The 19,178-nt window shown below is 43.4% G+C and overlaps 1 protein-coding gene across 1 annotated transcript in view; it reads left to right on the forward strand.

The window, feature by feature from the left end:
- The first annotated feature begins 16,625 nt into the window (after positions 1 to 16,625).
- The window catches only part of TNFSF14 (TNF superfamily member 14), a 97,332-nt gene continuing 94,779 nt past the window's right edge, over positions 16,626 to 19,178 (forward strand). The window contains exon 1 of the mRNA XM_069233308.1: positions 16,626 to 18,212. Coding sequence (XP_069089409.1) covers positions 18,003 to 18,212 — 210 coding nt within the window. The 5' untranslated portion in view covers positions 16,626 to 18,002. The remainder of the gene's footprint in view (positions 18,213 to 19,178) is intronic.

Genomic DNA, 19,178 nt, shown 5'->3' on the forward strand with positions numbered 1-19,178 from the left:
TATCACAACGATTTTGGTATCAGCAGACCGGGAATGATTAGAATAGTATGCACAAGCATTGTATTCATATTCGGGTAACGAAATCACCCGAATATCAGAGTTTCTGTCCTGAACCCTCGTGTTCCATTTAAACGACAGCCATTTTGTGATTGCCCTCACATAGGCCAATGTCTAATGCTGAAAACAAGTCTGAAGGACACGTACACCTTTGCTGACTCCTCTGTGACCTGGGCAAACTGACTCCACTGCCTGAAGCCAAACCTGTTCGGCCAGTTTCTTTCCCAGTGGCCGAATGAGATTAGTATCAAGGCACAACACATCATAAACCTTTCATCACACACAAACCATGCCTAATCTTACACACACCTGTCCCTGTTTCTTTCTTTATGACTTGCTTTACAAGGAGGAGGTGCCCGTTTATATTGGGGGTCCGTCGATATCTGATGAAAGTACTAAGCCTTGCCGGGTAATTGATTGAGGGCTGGACAAACTGAAATATGGGCTTGTCATCATAAACCTGCTATTTCTTTGTAGTGAAAATATGTGAATGGTCAACTGTAATCCTGTTAAAACCCCAAAGGCTACTCACAGGTTGCCTCTCTAGCTTTTCTCATTTGTTTAGGAATGTGACTGGTACAGCCCCCTTGCATGCCTAGGGCATAATAAATGATATAAAAGGTCTGAGCTAAGACCATTTCTGGAGACTGCCTCTTTCAGTTGCTATAGGTCAGCTTCTGGGAGACGTAGTCTCACTCATTTGAGTTTAATAAAGATGTCTTTTCATATTTCAGCTTCTTTGCCAAGTTCTTTGTTATATTACCCTGAGAATGAAAATCTCTAGTACTTCACTTTCATGCACTGAACAAGATAACCATTAAGGATCGATATCCCTTACCTCTTATTGGGGATATACTTGATGCGGTTCAAGGTGCTAAGAGATTTATGAAATTGGACCTGAGGGGTGCCTATCATCTCTTATGTGTCAAGGAAGGAGACAAATGGAAAACTGCTTTTCGTACTCCATTTGACCATTATGAATACCGAGTCATGCCTTTTGGTTTAACAAACGCACCCTCCATATTCCAAAGATTCATGTACTCCGTGATCTCTAATTTATTGAATCAAAGTGTGGTGATATATCTGGATGACATTCTAGTATGCTCTTGCATAACTGAGCAACATACTGAGCATGTCCTACAAGTTTTGGAAAGACTCAGACAGAATCGGCTATACTGTAAACCTAAAAAATGTGAGTTTAACAAAACAGAAGAACAGTATCTTGGTTTCTGCATCAATCAGACCAGAATAGCTATGGATCCAGACAATGTACAAACCATTTTGGATTGGCCCTCTCCCTCTTCTATTAAGGAAACCTAATGCTTCCTAGGTCTCTCCAACTTCTATTGGAAATTCATGCAAGACTTTGCCCATCAACAAAGTTTTATCACCCAGACCATTAAAGGAGAAAATCTAAAGAAGGGATTTTTTGGACTGATAGCACAGAGATACCCTTTCCAAATCTGAAACGGCCTTTATCCAAGCTCCTATCTTACAGCACCCATATACAACCAAGAAATTTATAGTGGTCACTGAAGCCTCCGAGAGAGCTATTAGTGTGGTATTATTTCAGCAACAACAAGACGATAGCCTGGAACATCCTGTCTTTTATTTATCCCACATACTGACAGAGGCTGAACGCAATTATTCTGTGTTAGAACTGGAATTACTTGCTCTCAAGACTGCCTGTAAGGATTGGAGGCATTTCCTAATGGGTACTATGGAACCGTTCAACGCAATAACAGATCATCAAAATTTACAATGTCTCCAAAATCTCCAGTGTCAAAATAGCTGACAGGCTAGATGGGCTTTCTTTTTCATTCAATTTGACTTTGTAGTGACCTATATTCCTGGACCTCAGAACCTAGTGGCTGATGCCTTATCTTGACGCTATCCAGAAAGTGCTAGAACTTCCTATCCAAAGATAATAGATCCAAGTTGAATTATCGGAGTTGCCCAGTCCTTTCTTGATCGTGTTAAAACAGAATACCAATATCTTACACTTGAATAATGGAATACCTTGAGTCCTCAATTACAAAAGACCAGGAATACTTCTATCATCAAAACTCTCTATTTCTGCCGACCAAGAAAGTTAGACAGAGGCTTTACAGATGTGTCATGATTCCCCTGTTGCTGGACATCATGGAATCAAGAAAACGCAGAAGTTACTCCTACGTTCTTTTTGGTGGCCTACACTTAAGACAGATGCCGAATCCTACGTAACATCATGCCATATACATGCTCAATACAAGATGCCTCAGACGAAGCCAGCAGGATTATTGATGCCTTTGCCTGTTTCATCTGCTCCATGGCACACACTGTCTACAGATTTCTTATGTTCTTTACCATCTTCTTCAGGGAATCATGTCATTATGGTAACCGTTGACTAAATTTACCAAGATGGCACATTTCACAGCTTTAAAGAAATTACCTACTGCTAAAGAAATTAGCCATATTTTCATGCAAGATATTTCCGCCTACATCGCCTTCCACAAATAACCATTTCAGATCGGGGACCGCAATATGTGTCACGTTTTTGGAAGGCTTTTTGTACCTCATTCACATAGATGTGTCCCTTTGATCGGGATTTCATCCACAGACTAACTGTCAAACTGATTGCCTAAATCGGGAACTTCAACAGTATTTACGTTGTTTCTGTAATGCCACACAAAGCAACTGGTCCGACTTTCTTTGTTTAGCTGAGTTGTCTCATAATTACACGGTGCATAGTGCAACGGGATCAACACCTTATTTTTACACCTACGGCTTCCATATCAAGACCTTTCCTACAGTATCTTGTGTGTTACCTCCAGTTTCTGTGGTCACCTCTTTTGCTTGGCGACTCCGCCATATTCAGGACCTTATTCGTACCACTCTTTTAGCTTCTAATCAAAATATAAAAAGAATAGCTGACGGCCGACTTTGGGCTGCACCATCCTACCAGCCTGGTGACTCAGTATGGATTTCTTCCAAATTTCGGCCTTTTCGTTTTCTCAAAACAAATTAAAACCCAGCTTTTATGGACCTTTTCGAAAACTCCAGTTATTGAATCCTGTTGCTGTTCGACTACGTTTACCTCAGACTTGGAAGATCCATCCAGTTTTTCATGTCTTGCAAATCAAGCCTTTTGTTCATGAACCTTATCATAGGCGATTTCAATGTCCTCCTCATTCTGTGGATGGCCATCCTGAATATGAGGTTCAGGAGATCTGTGATTCCCGTATTTTTCAGAAAAAGCTGCAATTCTTTATCCACTGAAAAGGTTATCCCCTCAATGACTGTACTTGGGAGGTTGCTTCTTCGGTCCACGCACCCTGTTTGATTCGCAGTTTTTTCTCTCTTGTCCCAGACAAACCCGGGGCCTCATGTAGGGGGCCTACTGTGATGCCGCGGACCATCGTGGCATCCCTTTTGTGGGCCGCAGTCAGGCCAGCAGTCCCCGTTCGTGGACACCAGAACCACTGCAGCCCATTTTTTGATGATTGCCTGGCGTTTTGTGTCGCGGTGCAGCCCAGGAGTCGCACTTCGGGCTCCGGGTTGAGCCACGGCCCCTGGCATCCTCCCTGAAATTTCCTTCCCACTTACCTTACTTCGCTCCTTTTTCTTTTTTTCTTTTTACTTCTTTCTTCATGTCTTCTTTCTTCTTGGTTGTCCATATTGTCTTCTTCTGTTGTGGTTGTCTTCCCACAACATGCATTGTTTCTTTCCTTTTCTAATTGGCTTTTCGTCCCATTCATTTCTATGTGGCTTTTCCCAATCCAAGATGGTGTTGTGCGTTCTTCCTGTTTTGTCACTTCCTGTCTAATGGTATATAAGCATTGCAGTTCCTTCCTTCCTTGCGTTGCAAACACTTCCTTCTTGGTGGTGATCCTCGCTCCTGTTTCCAGTGTTTTTCTACTCGCTTCATCTTATTTTCCCTGCAGATTTGACTTCTATTTTTTGCCTTCTTCATTGTTTTTTCCTCTTTTTCAGGAATTCCTGTGATAGAGGTTTTTTCCCATTACTTGGGTTTTTCTTCTGGGACTGCTTCTGGAGGGCATGGTCTGCCTTGGCGTTTTTCAAGTCAGTTGCACCATGGCTACTAGAAGGGGTGCCCTTATCTTGGCCAGTCCAGAACCAGTAAGAAACCCAGCATCCTTCCAAGTACTGCAGCCTACAGCGGTAAGAGACGTGAAGACCGTGACAGATTGCAACGCCAAAAGAACAGTGCGAGTGTAACGTCATTGGAGCCGCACTGGGAAAGGTTGGTTAGTGAGAAGGGTCGCGCACTGATTGTCAGCCGTCCGTGAAGCACAACTAGTCGAGAAGGTGGGTTTAGAGAATTCTGGAATTAAAAGTCACTTGCTGATTTAATTTTGAATAACATAAGGGTCACAAAAATGAAATTCTTTAAAGCTTTGAAGAGTGCTTTAAGGGGAGATACACACATTACAACGAGTATAGGGAATATTGCACCACCAGAAGGTACACCAGCTTATATTGTAATCGAAGAGCAGGGTGTCGCACCATGTCTTTGGCTGAAGCAATGGTGCAAAATGATGGGAGCTTAGTGTTTCCCCCCCATGGAACATTTAAGTAGTGGAGCTTAGAGCATCTGAGGAGGGTGCTGTATGATCTGAAACCCCCTCTGAGAACAGCACAGTTCGAGGCATTAGCAATCTGGGAGTTAGTAGCCAAACAGCAACAGCAACAGAAATTTGAACGGAGAATGAAAAAGGCAGAAAAGACACTAGTGAAGTGTAGATGGGACCAAGCTCAGAAATTGTGGAGAGCCAAGATTTTATAGGGAATTAAAATGTTTCCAGCAACTACACAAGACAGCGAGGGAGAAGGAAGGAAAGCTACCAGAAAAACAAGCAGGAGCCCTTCCGAATGTATGGAGCGGGAACCATAGGAAACTAGAGGATCATTGACGTTTGAGGAAGAATCAGATGATGATGAGTTTATTTTGTAGTCATTGAGAAATCGTCCCCCACCGTATGCAGCACAAGAGAGTGATTCAAGCACTAGTGTAAATCCTTCAGCTCTGACCCAGGTTAATGCAACAATGAGTCCAGTGCAGGTTAATCCGAGTATGACACAGAGCCCAATGCAGAGCAGTCCTAATGCACCTATTACTCCAGTAACACAGAACCAGGTACCACAGTTAAATGTCCAGAGAATTTACCCCTCTGTATCCATAGTGGAAGCAGCCACAAATCTAATAGTGCCTACAGGACAGGTTTTCCTGGAAGCTATGTTGATTCAGACAGAGCCAACTTCACTTTTACTGCCTCAAGTGCAGTCACAAGTAATGCCAAAGTACACTCCAATAATACGGACACACACAGATATGTCTGTACTGATGAGTCAGAATATGGGAACTACGCAACCACAGAACCTGAGTAGCTGACCGAGTCCAGATGCTGTATCTGTCCCTGTCACCATTGGCCCAATTGTACCTTTGTTCACACAAGAGAAAACCAATGCAGAGGGACAGGGAGTCCTGAGTCAGAATTCAACGAGGGCAGGACTTAATGAGAATATCCAAGTAGTGTCTCCTATAGAACAGACCTCAGACGGATCAAGATCACTGCTAGACCTTAGTCCATTCGGAGTTCGTCCGGATACTGTGATAGGGTTGAATGTTAGTCAGAGCCTGAAATTACTGATGTCGCAGTCCCCAAATACAGTGGTACGACAGGGGCCACATGCCCAGGCCAATAACATTTGGCTGCAAGGTTTGACTGCCCAACAATTGACCGAATGGTTAGACAAGCTGAATACACTGCAGAGTGCTCCTAGGGGAGAGGAGTACTTGAACTATGCGAGATTAGGAATGGAAGCGGGTGAGCTCATTGAAGGGACTATGGGTGTGAACAGATTAGAGTCCTACACAGAAGCAGAGTTGAGATATCTGTGCCTGAAAATTACGAGGGAAGTGAGCAATGTGCATCAAAGGTTAGCAGACCTGGCAGAAAAGTACGGCATGGAAATAGTGAAAACGAAGCATTTGAAAAGGAGTTACAGGTTAGATTTTGACACAAAAGACTTCAGACACATGAGGTCTGGAGGGATGAAAGCACATCTTAGGAAGTTACTCCAAAGTGTCCAGACATGGGGAACCTTAGACAAATGGGAAGGCAGATGGGCAAAGAAAAGAGATAAAAGGAAAAGGGATTCTGCAGAGCTGACTGCAAATGTGCAGCCAGGTAAGGATCCAGTGACAATTTTACCAATGAGAGAGATTCCAGGAAGGAATTTTGTTCCCCGTCCTTGGACCAGAAGTGACATTCTGTCCCTTAGAAATGATTATCCCAGGTTGAGAGAGAAGCTAGTAGAATGGTACCAGCAGACAGACAGGTTTGTGAAGCTTGCAAAATGCCTGTGGGAGGACTTGAACACTCTATTAGAGACAGTAGCTCCAGCTGATCTGTGGAAGGAGTGTAAGAGGAGGATGGATTGGCTGACAAAAGAACCAGAGAGAGATCAGGTTACAAGTGAGACGTCTCCTGAAGTAATGAAATATTATTACAAATTGATTGAATTTTGAAGATGAAAATTTCGCCCAAGAACATTGACTGGCAGAGGATAGACAGGACAGCTCATGAAGCAAAGGATTCGATACATGCATACTATGAATGATTGTTGCAAGCGTTTAAAAATTACAGTGGTACAGAGACAGTTGAGCCGAAAGACATCATTAATTTTGTGTTCAGATTTTTGGAAGGATTGAGACCTGAAATTAGCCAGATGATTAAGAGTCATTTGATTTGCTGGCAAGGTGTTGCAGTATGCAAAATACTGTAGTGATGTGATTGAGTTGAAGCAGAGGAAGTTGAAGGAAAAGGCAATGGTGATGCAGATGAAAGCGACACAAACAGGGATGCAGGGATTTTTTCCACAACGGCAGCAGCAGCAGGGAAATGTGGTGTTTCAAAACCAGATAAAAGGTAGCGGTCATGGAGGAATTGGTAATGGAAATCATAGTCCCGATTTGAGTACTGTAGTGTTTCAGAATGATGTGCAGGGAATAAAGAGTGTTGCCCTGTCACGCTTGCAGACCGGTCGGACATTGGAAGCGGGAGTGTCCGATGATGGTGCAGGAAGGTGTTGTTCAGCAAACAAGTGACATCAATTTTGTTTGAAAACATGAGCGGACCGAGAATGAGAGGTCAGAATCCCAATTTTCTTAGTAATGTGAACCAGAGGCAGAATTTGCAAACCATGCAGCAGGTGCAAATGCCACGTGTACAAATGACACAGTTGCAGCCAATGCAACAGCAGGTTCCAATGGTACTTGGACAGCAAATTCAAATACCTCAGGCCCCAATGGAACAGCAGCAGGTGATGCTTCCTCAAAAGGCAACAGGCCAAAGGTTCAACCAAAGTAATAACACAGTTCACCAATTCCTGTTACACAGTGAGAATGGAATAAACAATGATTGGGTGAGCGAGAGTTCAGATGAATATGAATATGTGCTTGCAGCTTCTCTAGAAGTAGATCAGAGGTGCCCACATGTGAAGGGAAAGGTAATGGGTCACAAGGTATCATTCTTGGTTGACACAGGAGCTGCACGCTCTACAGTGAGAACTGCAGAAGTTCCAAACTTGCCCCTTTCAGGAAAGACAGTCCAGATTGTAGGAGTAGAGAACCATTATTTGACCAACCCGATTAGAGAACCAGTTCAGGTTAAAATTGGCAACTTTAAAGGACTGCACAAATTCATAGTCTGTTATTCAAGTCAGGTATCCCTACCGGTAAAAGACTTGCTATGTGAAACCAGGTGCGCGATTACCTGTTCAAAGGATGGAATCGAGATACAGATGAATAGTGTTGATGAGGACGACCTAGGTCCAGAGACCGAGTATGAGACGATAAATGAGCAGTATCCCCTGATTAATTTCTTTCCAGTGCTCACAGTGAAGGAGCTTCCAGGGAATGGTTAAGGAGAAAGTGTGGGATCTGACAGGGAAAGAAATAGGTCTGATAAAGGGAGTAGAGACAGTTAAAATTCCTGTAAGGCCGAACGCAGTTTTTCCTCAGGTTCCCCAGTACCATATGCCAAAAGATATCCTCATAAAAGTTGCTCAAATAATTGCAGGATTTGTGAAACAAGGGGTCTTGAAAGAAGTGTTGAGCAGCCCATGTAATTCTCCTATAATGGGATTGAAAAAGCCCTGTGGGAAAGTGTGAATTGTCCAAGATTTGAGAAAAATAAATGACATTGTGATCAAATGTTGCCCCATGGTGCCAAATCCAGCTGTGATTCTGTTTCAGATTCCATGTGATGCTGAGTGGTTCTCTGTCATAGACTTGTCACAAGCCTTCTTTTCTGTGCATCTTCATGAGGACAGCCAATTTATCTTTTGTTTCAAATTTCTAGATCGAGTTTACTGTTGGTGTCAAATTCCTCAACGGTTTTCAGTATCACCTTCCATATTCAATCTGATCCTGAAAAACAATTTGGACTCGTTGGAATTGCCTTTTCAATCGACCTTGGTACAATACATTGATGACTTGTTGATTGCATCCAAAATGAGGGACGAGTGCAAGTATGACACGATTGCCTTACTGAACTATTTGGGAAAGAATGGTCATAAAGTGACAGAAAGAAGTGAAGTACTTGGGTTACCAGATTGAGAAAGGAACAAGGAAAATATCCAGAGAAAGGGTCACAGCCATTTTGCAGATGAGTCCCCCAGCCACACAGAGAGATGTCAGGATGTTCCTAGGGACGATAGGCTATTGTCGCCAATGGACCACCAATTTTTCAGTCATTTCCAAGCCATTGCAGAAGCTGACCCATAAGGACGTCACTGATCCCCTAGTGTTAGACCAGGCTTGCATGAAAGTGTTTTCTGAACTGAGAGAGAGTCTGTGCAAAGCTCTGGCTTTGGGTATGCCTGACTACATTAAGGGGGTCAAAGTGGCGGTCCGGCTGCAACATTATGACCGTGGCATGTCCGACACCGCCAGGCTACCGCCAGCCTGCAGCCTGGCGGTCCCAGCAGTTGTAATCTGCCAGGGCAGCACTGCAAGCTGCACTGCCCTGGGGATTACGAGTCCCCATCCACCAGCCTTTCCATGGCGGTAAACACCACCATGGAAAGGTTGGCAGAATGGGAAACTCTGGGGGCATCTGGAGGCCCCTGCACTTCCCATGCACTTGGCATGGGCAGTGCAGGAGTCCCCATGCACAGCTCCATCGCGCATTCCACTGCCCGAATTTCGGGCAGTGGAATGCACGGCGGGTACTGCTGCACCCGCCACACCGCCACAGTGCCACCTGCTCCATTAGGAGCCGGCGGCAATGTTAAGGCCCTGTTCCCCACTGGGCCGGCAGGCGGAAAGTCTTTTTCCTGCCGGTCTGCCCAGCGAGGAAGCCATAATAGAGCGGGCGAGATTCAGGTCGCACAAGCAGCCTGATGGCGGGATGGCATTGGTGGATGGCCTCCGCCACCTGCCAATATCATAATGAGGGCCTAAGTCCTTCATGTTGTTTTGTCATGAGCGTGATGCATGTTCTTTGTCTATCTTGACGCAGTCCCATGGAGGTGTAAATCACCCAGTAGCCTCTTTTTCAGATACTTTAGATCTATTTGCAGCAACTTTACCAGGCTGTTTCTGTACAGTTGCAGCGGTTGGACAGAGCCTCGCACAGTGTGAAGGCGCTGTGATGGGACACCCACTAGCTCTAATGGTCCCTCACTCAGTTGAAGTTTTGCTTACATGCACCAAGACCCAATACCTGACAGGTGCAAGATTGACACTTTATGAGATGAGTATTTTGGGGCCACCAAATGTGTCATTGAAAAGATGTACAGTGCTGAACCCGGCAACCTTGCTTTCAAATGAAAATGTTGAAATTGAAAAGTTGGAATACATTGAGCATGATTGTCTCGAAGTAACTGATCTGGGCACAAAACCAAGACCTGATATTAGAAACACCTGATTGGAAGAAAATGACCAAATTATCTTTGTTGATGGTTCCTGCCTAAGGGACCATACAGGAGTACTGAGATCAGGAGATGCTGTGTGCACAATTACTGGTATACTGAAAGCGTCTTGGCTTCGTGGAGTATGTTCTGCACAAGTAGCGGAACTGGTAGCCCTTACTAGAGGGTGCCATGTTTCTGCTCAGCTAAAAGTTACCATCTTTACGCATAGTCAGCATGGATTTGGAATAGTCCATGAATTTGGTCAGTTATGATCACAGAGAGGTTTCATGACCTCTTCTGGTTCACCAGTGAGAAATGGTGCGAGAATTAAAGAATTGTTGCATGCTATCCAAGCGCCTGAATGGATTGCCGTGGTGAAATGCAGCGCACAACTGAAATCGCAAGATTTTGTGTCAATGGGAAATGGATGTGCGGATCAAGTCGCAAGATTTTGCGCAGTGAACTGTATATCTTTCAAGGAGAAGTGGGAATTGTTACCTGAAGAAGGTGAAACATGTCCAGGTTTTGCATTGCAAGTAATTGACACATTGGAAGAATTGAAAACATTACAGAATAATGTTGAAAGGGAGGAAAAATGTTAATGGAGCAAAATTAAATGTGTACAGCAACAAGATGAATTGTGGGTTTCAGTAGAGGGTCAGCTGGTTTTGCCAAATAGTCTGTTGTCTCAAATGGCTAAGTATTATCATAGTCAAGCACATGTTGGGAGGGATGCCATGATTTGCCTTTTTAAACATAATTGGTTCAATCCAAGGTTTAGGCAAGTTGCTGAAGCAGTTTGCCATCGTTGTGCCATTTGTCAACAAATGAACGCGGGAAAAGGGACAGTGGTTAATTTGAGCCACATTGGAAGAGAAGGAGGTCCATTCAGCAGAATGCAAATGGATTTTATGGAGATGCCTGTGTGTGGAGGTTTGTGATATGTGTTGGTGATTGTTTGCATCTTTAGTCACTGGATTGAAGCGTGCCCTACACGGAGAAATGACAGCCTCACAGTAGCGAAATTACTGCTTAGGAAATTGATACCACGTTTTTGGTTTCCAATCTCTTTAGAATCAGCTAGGGAAAGCCACTTCAACAATGAAGTAGTGAAATTACTGTGTACAGCATTAAACATTCAGCAGACGTTGCATTGTAGTTACCGCCCTGCAGCATCAGGACTAGTGGAACAGATGAATGCTACCTTGAAATCAAGAATGGTGAAAATGTGTGCGCCCACGAATCTGAAATGGCCTGTTGCACTACTGTTAGTTTTGATGACAATGAGAAACACACCGGACAGGAAGACAGGATTGTCACCGCACGAACTCCCCATGGGCAGAGCAATGAGGTTGGCAGTGGTCCCTGCAAATGCTCTTGTGCACATTACAGATGATGTGGTTCGCTCTTTCTCTCAACAGGTGGAAGCCGCCACACTGTCACCGATCCAAGAGAAGGGCACACCCTGAGGGCAGGTGACTGAGTGGTAGTCCGGAAACACGTGAGGAAAAAGTGTTTGGAGCCTCCGGGTAAAGACCCTTTCTAGGTGGTTCTGACCACTACCACAGCTCTGAAGTGTGCTAGAGTTCCAAACTGGATATACGCAAGCCACACGAGAAAAGTGTCATGTCCTTTAGACAATGAAGAGGAGTTGTTGAGAGTACCAACAATGACCAGACAAGCCTCAGATCCGGAAGGAGAAGAAAGAGGAACTGAGGCCGGATCTGAGCACATTGAGAGGGTTCAGTCACTCCTGTGAGAGACGAACAAGAAGACCTCTAGGAGGGTGAAAGTGATCCAATCTCAATTGAGGCAACTGGAGAGTCTAGTTGGAGGAGGGCTGTCCCAGAAGTAGGTGAACTTGAGAGACAAACAGAGCAAGCAACAGACCCCGAGGGGGAAGGAGTTGAGGCGGATCATAGTCAATGTGATCCAACTCCTCCTGAACCAATTGCAGGCCTGTCAAGATAAAATCCTGCAGAGCAAGAAGAAGTATCAAGTTTAGCAGTGAAAAGAGCATTGACCAAGGGTCCACTTAAAAGGAGATAAGTGGCCGGAATCACAAGCAAAGAGAAAGGAAGCAGTTGTTGCGACAACAGTCGAGGAAGAAGTAGACAAGACAAGAGGAGAAGACCTGAGTGAAGGAGAATTTAATGGAGATTGAAAATTGAAAAGAAGAGAATATCAAGTCGAAGGTACACAGGTCCTGAATGGACGTATGCAACAAGTGAATGGCAAAGAGAATTTTTGTCTTTTTGTTTTGATCGAGACATTCAAGGTCAATATTTTGGCACTTGAAAGAAGCTACTGAACTGAACTGTTTAGACAAATTGAGAAAAGTGCAAAGAGAAAAGAGACTGTTGAAAGTAACCGGATAAGACTTTAAAAACCTGATTTGACAAGAAAACCAGATTTAACAAGCTGAAAAACTGATTTTGACAAGCTTACTGATTTGTGAGAAAAAGGATCCTGGAAGTGAGACTGGAAGCTGTAAATAACTGCTGAAAGAAGATTTTAGATTTTTGCTGCATAGTTCTAACTTTTTCTCTTCTACTTTCTGATTCTTTGCAGATCATGAGTAACATTAACCAGCAGGGTTGGAAGAACAGGTGTTGTAAATACATGAGTGTTGGTTTGGCAATTATGTGTGTGATATTGGGTGTGATATTTATTGTGGATATGACTGTTCTTGACAAGAGTAAAGCCACTCATGCTTCACACTTGAGACAACTACCGCATTAACAGTGATAGAGAAGTTTAGGCTGGATGAGAAGTATCTGCATGTAGATAACGCTCAAGAGGAACTTTCTTCTAATGTGTTCTATCGCTTATTGAGTGCGTATGTTGAGACAATGGATGCGAAGAACTGTTTTGTGTGTACGCAGATTCCTTCATCAGTCAAAGAAGGAGTTACTTATCATAGCTTGCCTCTTACTTATGGGATATGTTGTAGTCTGTTACCAACAAGATTCTATAACCAGGAGTACATCCAGTATTTCTACTCCAACCATGACGTTGTGTTTTTGTTTGTCCCCATAATTAGGTACCTGAGTAGAGTAGTCAAGGACAATGACATAGTATTAGTGAGGGGTTTCTTTCAGCGTCCATTAACTTTTGGGACAGCTTACACTCACAGGAATAACCTGACATGCGTGCGTACACCTTTAGAAAATAGCTTTTTAGATCACACAGATGACAGGAGAAAGGCATTGAAGGAGAAATTAGAAAAGGGGTTAGAAAAAGGGACTTTTAGATTCTGCTTATAGTGCAATAAAAACACAAGGTAAATTACCTTTAGATGTGCAACACGTAGGGAAGCTTTGTGTATATAGGCCTAAATCTAGTACTAACACTTTGTTTGTGGGAATGAGTGAATGTAGACATGTTTTTGTTTCAGAGTAAATGGACATTTATGTTGAATGGACAGGATCCAGCGATTCCTGGCATATATTACATCCATGGACTTAATGCTTATTACCGTCTTCCAAGAGGATGGTATGGCACATGTTATTGGGGGATAGTTTTCCCAAAGATTTTCCAAGTGGATGACTGAAAGAGATTACCGAAACTGACTGAACTACATCACATTAGAGAAAGGAGAAAGTCTCCTTCTGGTGTAGTGGGAGATATATTTGGAGCAATGATTCCTTCAGCAGGAGTTTTTCTAAATTCAATAAAGATTCTAAAGTTGTATACTATTGTGGATAACATGCTGACAAATTTTTCAGGAGCTGTGATCATGATAAATACAGAATTAGCTGCAGAAAGAGCTATGACTCTTCAGAACCACCTTGTGTTAGACATTCTTTTAGCAAAGGATGGCAGAGTTTGCAAATGCTTAATTCAAAGCATTATTGTTAGTTTTTTCCTGATAATAGTAAAGAAATTAGAAGCCTGCATACTAATCTGACTAATGAGAGTGCTGATTTCAAAGAGTTGAAAGAACCAGGTGTTTGCGAGAAAGTTGGCAAAGGATTTGCTTCAGTGGGAAATTGGCTAAGCAACATTTGGAAATGGATATTATTTAAAATAATGCAAGGGATATTGATTATTGTGATTTGCATAATTGGAGCATGGGGAATATGTAAATTGTGTAAAATGATTAAATTGAAGAAAACTTAAAATAATCAGAGGAAGCAAGAAATGCAAAGAGAACAATTGTTTGGGGGAAATTCAAGAAGGGAACAAAGATTTGAGGAGATAGAAATGACAGAATTTTAGCTGATGCACAACTTTTTGTGGGAAGATTTAGTGTGATGACATATTTAGTCATCAGAGGATGGATTGTTAACGTTGAGTTTATTAATGAATATTCATGTATTTTGAGTATTGGATTTGCGTAGCAAATGTATTAACTTAGAGAAAAATAATGCACGCATTTGAAGGTGCACCCACCGCAGTGACCACCAATGTTCACAAAATGTACTTATTAATGGCTTATCAATATGAAATTTTGAGCTTATGTTTGATTAATGTAGTAATATGTCATATCAAAGGTTATGCATTATGTATTAGCTTTATCAATTATAGGCTTTAACTTAGCAAGGTCTTGGCCTAGTTGCACGGCCTCGTGTCATGCCGCATTTCTTAATTGACTCATAAAATGGATGCTTAGAGAATGAAATTGTGATTTTCCACTGTACTGTCCATGTGCTCGTAAATGAAATTCTTTCTCATGAGAAACTGCTTGCTGGGAGATGCTGTACTTGCTTGTGAAACAATGTTCAATGTAGTATGTGTAATACTGACCTTCCCAGGAGAAGACAATGGATGCACTGACTGGAGTATGAGCTGCAACAATATTGATACCTGACGAGCCAAATGACGAGAGCGGGAGAAGAGGAGCCAATCTTCGACATGTGAACCATGTACTAGTAGAAATTTAGATTTGAGGGTTTAGTTTCATTGGACTAAATGTGAACATGCGATCCCCCGACCAATTAGGATGTGGAAAGTACTTTTTGGAAATCTAACTTAGCCAGATTGCACAGAGAGAAGAGAAGCCATCCTCTCCATTCTTCTTGAGAGTTTAGGCCATTAGCTATATTCATTCAAACCACTTAGAGAGACTTTGCTTTTCTGAACTTTGATGCTGAAGCCTGATGTCTTTCTGACTAAACTGATATCCTATTGATGAAGACTGTCACAGCTTGCCGAACCATATTGCGGACAGGTATAAAATGACGTTATTGATTGTTATTTCTATTTGCTTTTGTTTCTAGGAACCAACCGCTATTTTGATAGAGCCATAGTTAGATGTTTTCCAAATTTGTGTGACCAAATTGTTTTGCAGAAAGTCGAAACATGCTATTCTAATCTGATGTTAGTTAGGGTTATCACTGATGAAGTTCGCTTCATGTAATAACAGAAGATATACTTTCTTTGTTGAATCTAAATGTACATCATACCGTTTGCTCAGTTATTCTTGCTATTAATTTGTACTGTAACTTTAGAATATGTAGTAGCTCAAACTTTGATTAGATTGCAATTCTTTCGCCGCTTTGGAAAGCCAGTATTGTTTATGTATGTTATTTCAATTGATCTTGCGACTATGTTACGTGACATTAGCATTGTTAATAAAGGGAAGTAAACATTCTATTTTTTACATAAAGGTGTGGTTATTCATGATTGCAGGGTCATGGTGAGTGGAAATTTTTGACTCCTATTGATTATTGATGTCATTGATAGTTGATGTTATTCATCTGTATTGGTGCAGGATATATGGTGGGAAAAACTCGAAGCATTGTCAAAAGGTCCATCGGCCTATTTGCATCTCCCTTGTAAGTTTACTTAATAAGGTTTGACGCGCTAACACCCCTTCGCACCTATTCTAGCTGTCAACTCGATCAAGGATCAGCCAAAGAGGCTGACCCTTCACCTCCAAACCCTATATATCTATGCACCTTCCTTAACCTTGCTGACTTATCAGAACACGGGTTCTGTGGCCCGTTCAACCTGCCCGAATCTAGCCCCAATCCCCTAGAACGCTCAAATTGTATGGGATGGAATGTGCAATACTGTGTGATAAGTACTGATGGCACAGTGAGTTACTCTGTATCATTAAAGTAAGATAGACAGAGCGTCAGAGGCAAAGAGCATCACAGCCAGAGAAAAGATGCTCATCACTGGTCGGCACGGTGCATCTCTGAGAGATACTTTGCCCCAGGGATGTATATTACGGAACGTTTTTCCCCCAAAGCTGATATCATATGGCTGTCCTCGTCCTCTTCTCTCTTGCCCTATTAAAGAGATATTCTTGCAGATTGCGGGGAAGTATTGCTTTACCTTGCAAACTCCCGTGGGTGGCAGTGCATAGACAGATACACACAGCCTGCCCTGGGTTGCCAGTGCCCATTTCTAAAACCGCACAACCATTCATTCAGTTCGAAGTAGTGACACCTCCTCCCACTCGGGCAGGGTTTAACTTCCGTGAGCTTCAGCTGAGCTCCGACTCTGCGGTGAGTTGCTGGACACTGTGCAGATCCGCGCAGGCTGGTGGGGGGTTTCTTTGTAGTAGCAGGATGTGTCAGCCTTTCATTTCTGAGAACGCTGCAGCCCCCCGAGAGGGGAACACCTCCTTCTTTTGAACCTCCTCGGTCTAGAGACATAGGTGGAGTAGAGCGCACTGCCCTGGACTCCCGAGCCACGACTGGGTCGGAGGAGAAGCTGCAGGCAACACTCACTCGGCTCTAACTTCATCGGATTCATTACTCCACTCCAGCCCCATTCAGAGCAGCACCTACACAGATCTAAAGCTACAAAGCCATCGGAGGACTCACTCATGCAGCTCCTACTCCATCAGAGACAGTACGTACTATGCTCTAACTTCATCCGAATCTTTACTTGCTAACTTCCTGCTCCACCACAGATGGTACCTACTCAGGATTAACTCTGTCAGACTGTACCTTCTAAGCACTAACTTGATCGGAAGCCTTAGTACTCTCTAGTTCCTGCTCCACACAAATCAGCCCCATGCACAGCTCTCAAGCAATAACTCAGTCGGAAGCCTCTCCTACACAGCTCCTATTCCATCAGAGACAGTAGTGCCTCCGTTCCAACTTCATCGGAATTTTTACCTACTAAGTTCCTGCTCCATTACAGAGGGTACCTACTCAGTGTTAACAGTACTGACTCACCGTTAACTCCATCAGAGACAATACCTAATGAGCTCTAATTTGACAACGTTCTTGACCTACTCAGTTTCTACTACATCAGAGATGGTAATTACTCACTGGTAATTCTGCCCTGCTCTAACTTCATTGAAAGTCTTACTCACTCTGCTCAAACAGCATCCAAAGCAGACCCTACTCAGCTTCTCTCAGCTCCAAGTCCTCAATTAAGACTTCATCTAAACACATACATACTCACCTCTCAATCCATCGGCGATGTTTCCTACTCATCATTGGCTCCATTGAATGAGAGGCAGCACCTGCTCAGCGCCCACACTTTCAGAATTTGAACTCATTCATAGGCGCACAGTACAGACCTAGATAAATTCCCCAGAGATAGAGTCCCCACTGACCTCTAACTTCATTTCAAACAATCCCTACTCCACTCTAACTCCGTGGAAGCAGTGCCTACTTTGCTCTAACGTGTTCAGAGACAGTTTCTACTTTCCTCAAACGTTACTGGAGACAGTGCCTACTCGACACTAATGCCATAAAAGACAGTATCTACACTGCTCTAACTTCATTGGACAGTGTTGACTCAGCAGTAACTTCATCAGAGCCAGTACCTTCTTTTATTCAGTTGAGTTCATGACAGTACCCTCTCTGTTGTACCTCCATAGAAGGCAATATGCACTCAGCTTCAGTGCCATTTCAAGCTTTTTTCTTCACAAGCAACTCCTAATTAATCCTGACCAAGAGGCTCTGGCTCCAATAAAAGCTTTGCCTACCCGGCTGCAGCTCAAGTAGAGACAGTTCATACGCACTTCGACAGCATCAAGAATAATACCCTGGACAACCTAACTCCATTGGAGGCCGCGCAGTACACACACATCTCTAGCTCCACTGGTTGGTAGAATGGACCCAGCGGTATGCTACCCTTCAGTCTTCGTGGTGGACAGACAAGTACACCCCATTCCAGTGGTAAAGAAGCCAAAGCCAAAGCCCTCGCTGCTGCAAACTTTGGTGGTTCTGCTGGTGCTCCTAGCATTGGCAGGGCTGGCAATTGAGGCCTACTTCCTGAGGGGCTTCCAGGAGGATCTCAAGGCGTTGACCTCTCAACTCTCAGTAAGTGAGACTGTGGACCGGGGAAACAATTAATGGTCAGACACTCAAACACAGGCAGTATCTATGGTTGGTCTGGGTTTAAGACCCCACGCAGTGTCGCTGACCATGTGTGCTCAATGTGACTTGAGTTGCTACATTTGTGGACAGTGTAGTATGGATCACTGCTCAGGGCACACAACGTAGCCTGGGGTTTGAGGTCCCCATCAAAATTGATGCTAATCCTGCAAAGCGCCAGACTAGCGTAAAAAATTCTGACACTACTCCCCTAACTACCGTCAAGTTGTGCCATATTTTAAATACAGTGCACACATGGTGGTGTTAGGGGAGCGCTAAGGGACGCAAGAAAAGTGGTGCAGCACTGTGTGCAGATCCACTTTTTTCAAATATGCCCCATATTTAAGAGCCCCTAGTGCCATTCTAACGCTACACTAGTGTAATTTTTTTTAAGCTAATGTGGCGTTAGAAGGCTAAAAACGATGCGACATATTTACAAAGTGGCGCAATGTATGCATTGCACCACTTTGTAACTTTTAAGGGGGCATCGCTCCGTTAGGGGGTGAAAAAAAAATAGCGCAAAGAAATCTGACATATTTCTTTGCCCCATTTTTTTCCAGTACTTTTAATGACTGCTCACAGCAGGCATTAAAGAAGGCTTTCATTGGTTACAGTTGGCCTCTGGGTGTTTTGCAGGATTAGCGCCAACATTTTTGATGCTAATCCTGCAAAGCGCTGGTCTAGCATAAACAATGATGACGCTAGTCCCCAAACTACTGCCATGGTGCACCGTATTGTAAATATGGCGCACACATGGTGGCGTTATCGGGGGTGCTAAAGGGCACAAGAAAAGTGGCGCAGCACTGTGTGCAGCGCCACTTTTTTCAAATATGCCCCAAAGGGCAGTGCTTAATTTGTCAATAAAAAGGTGCCGGTGCCCAAAGAGCTCCTCTCAAACATGTGGCTGCTGCA

The sequence above is a fragment of the Pleurodeles waltl genome, chromosome 4_2, assembly GCF_031143425.1.
Source record: "Pleurodeles waltl isolate 20211129_DDA chromosome 4_2, aPleWal1.hap1.20221129, whole genome shotgun sequence".
NCBI classification, from domain to species: Eukaryota; Metazoa; Chordata; class Amphibia; order Caudata; family Salamandridae; genus Pleurodeles; species Pleurodeles waltl.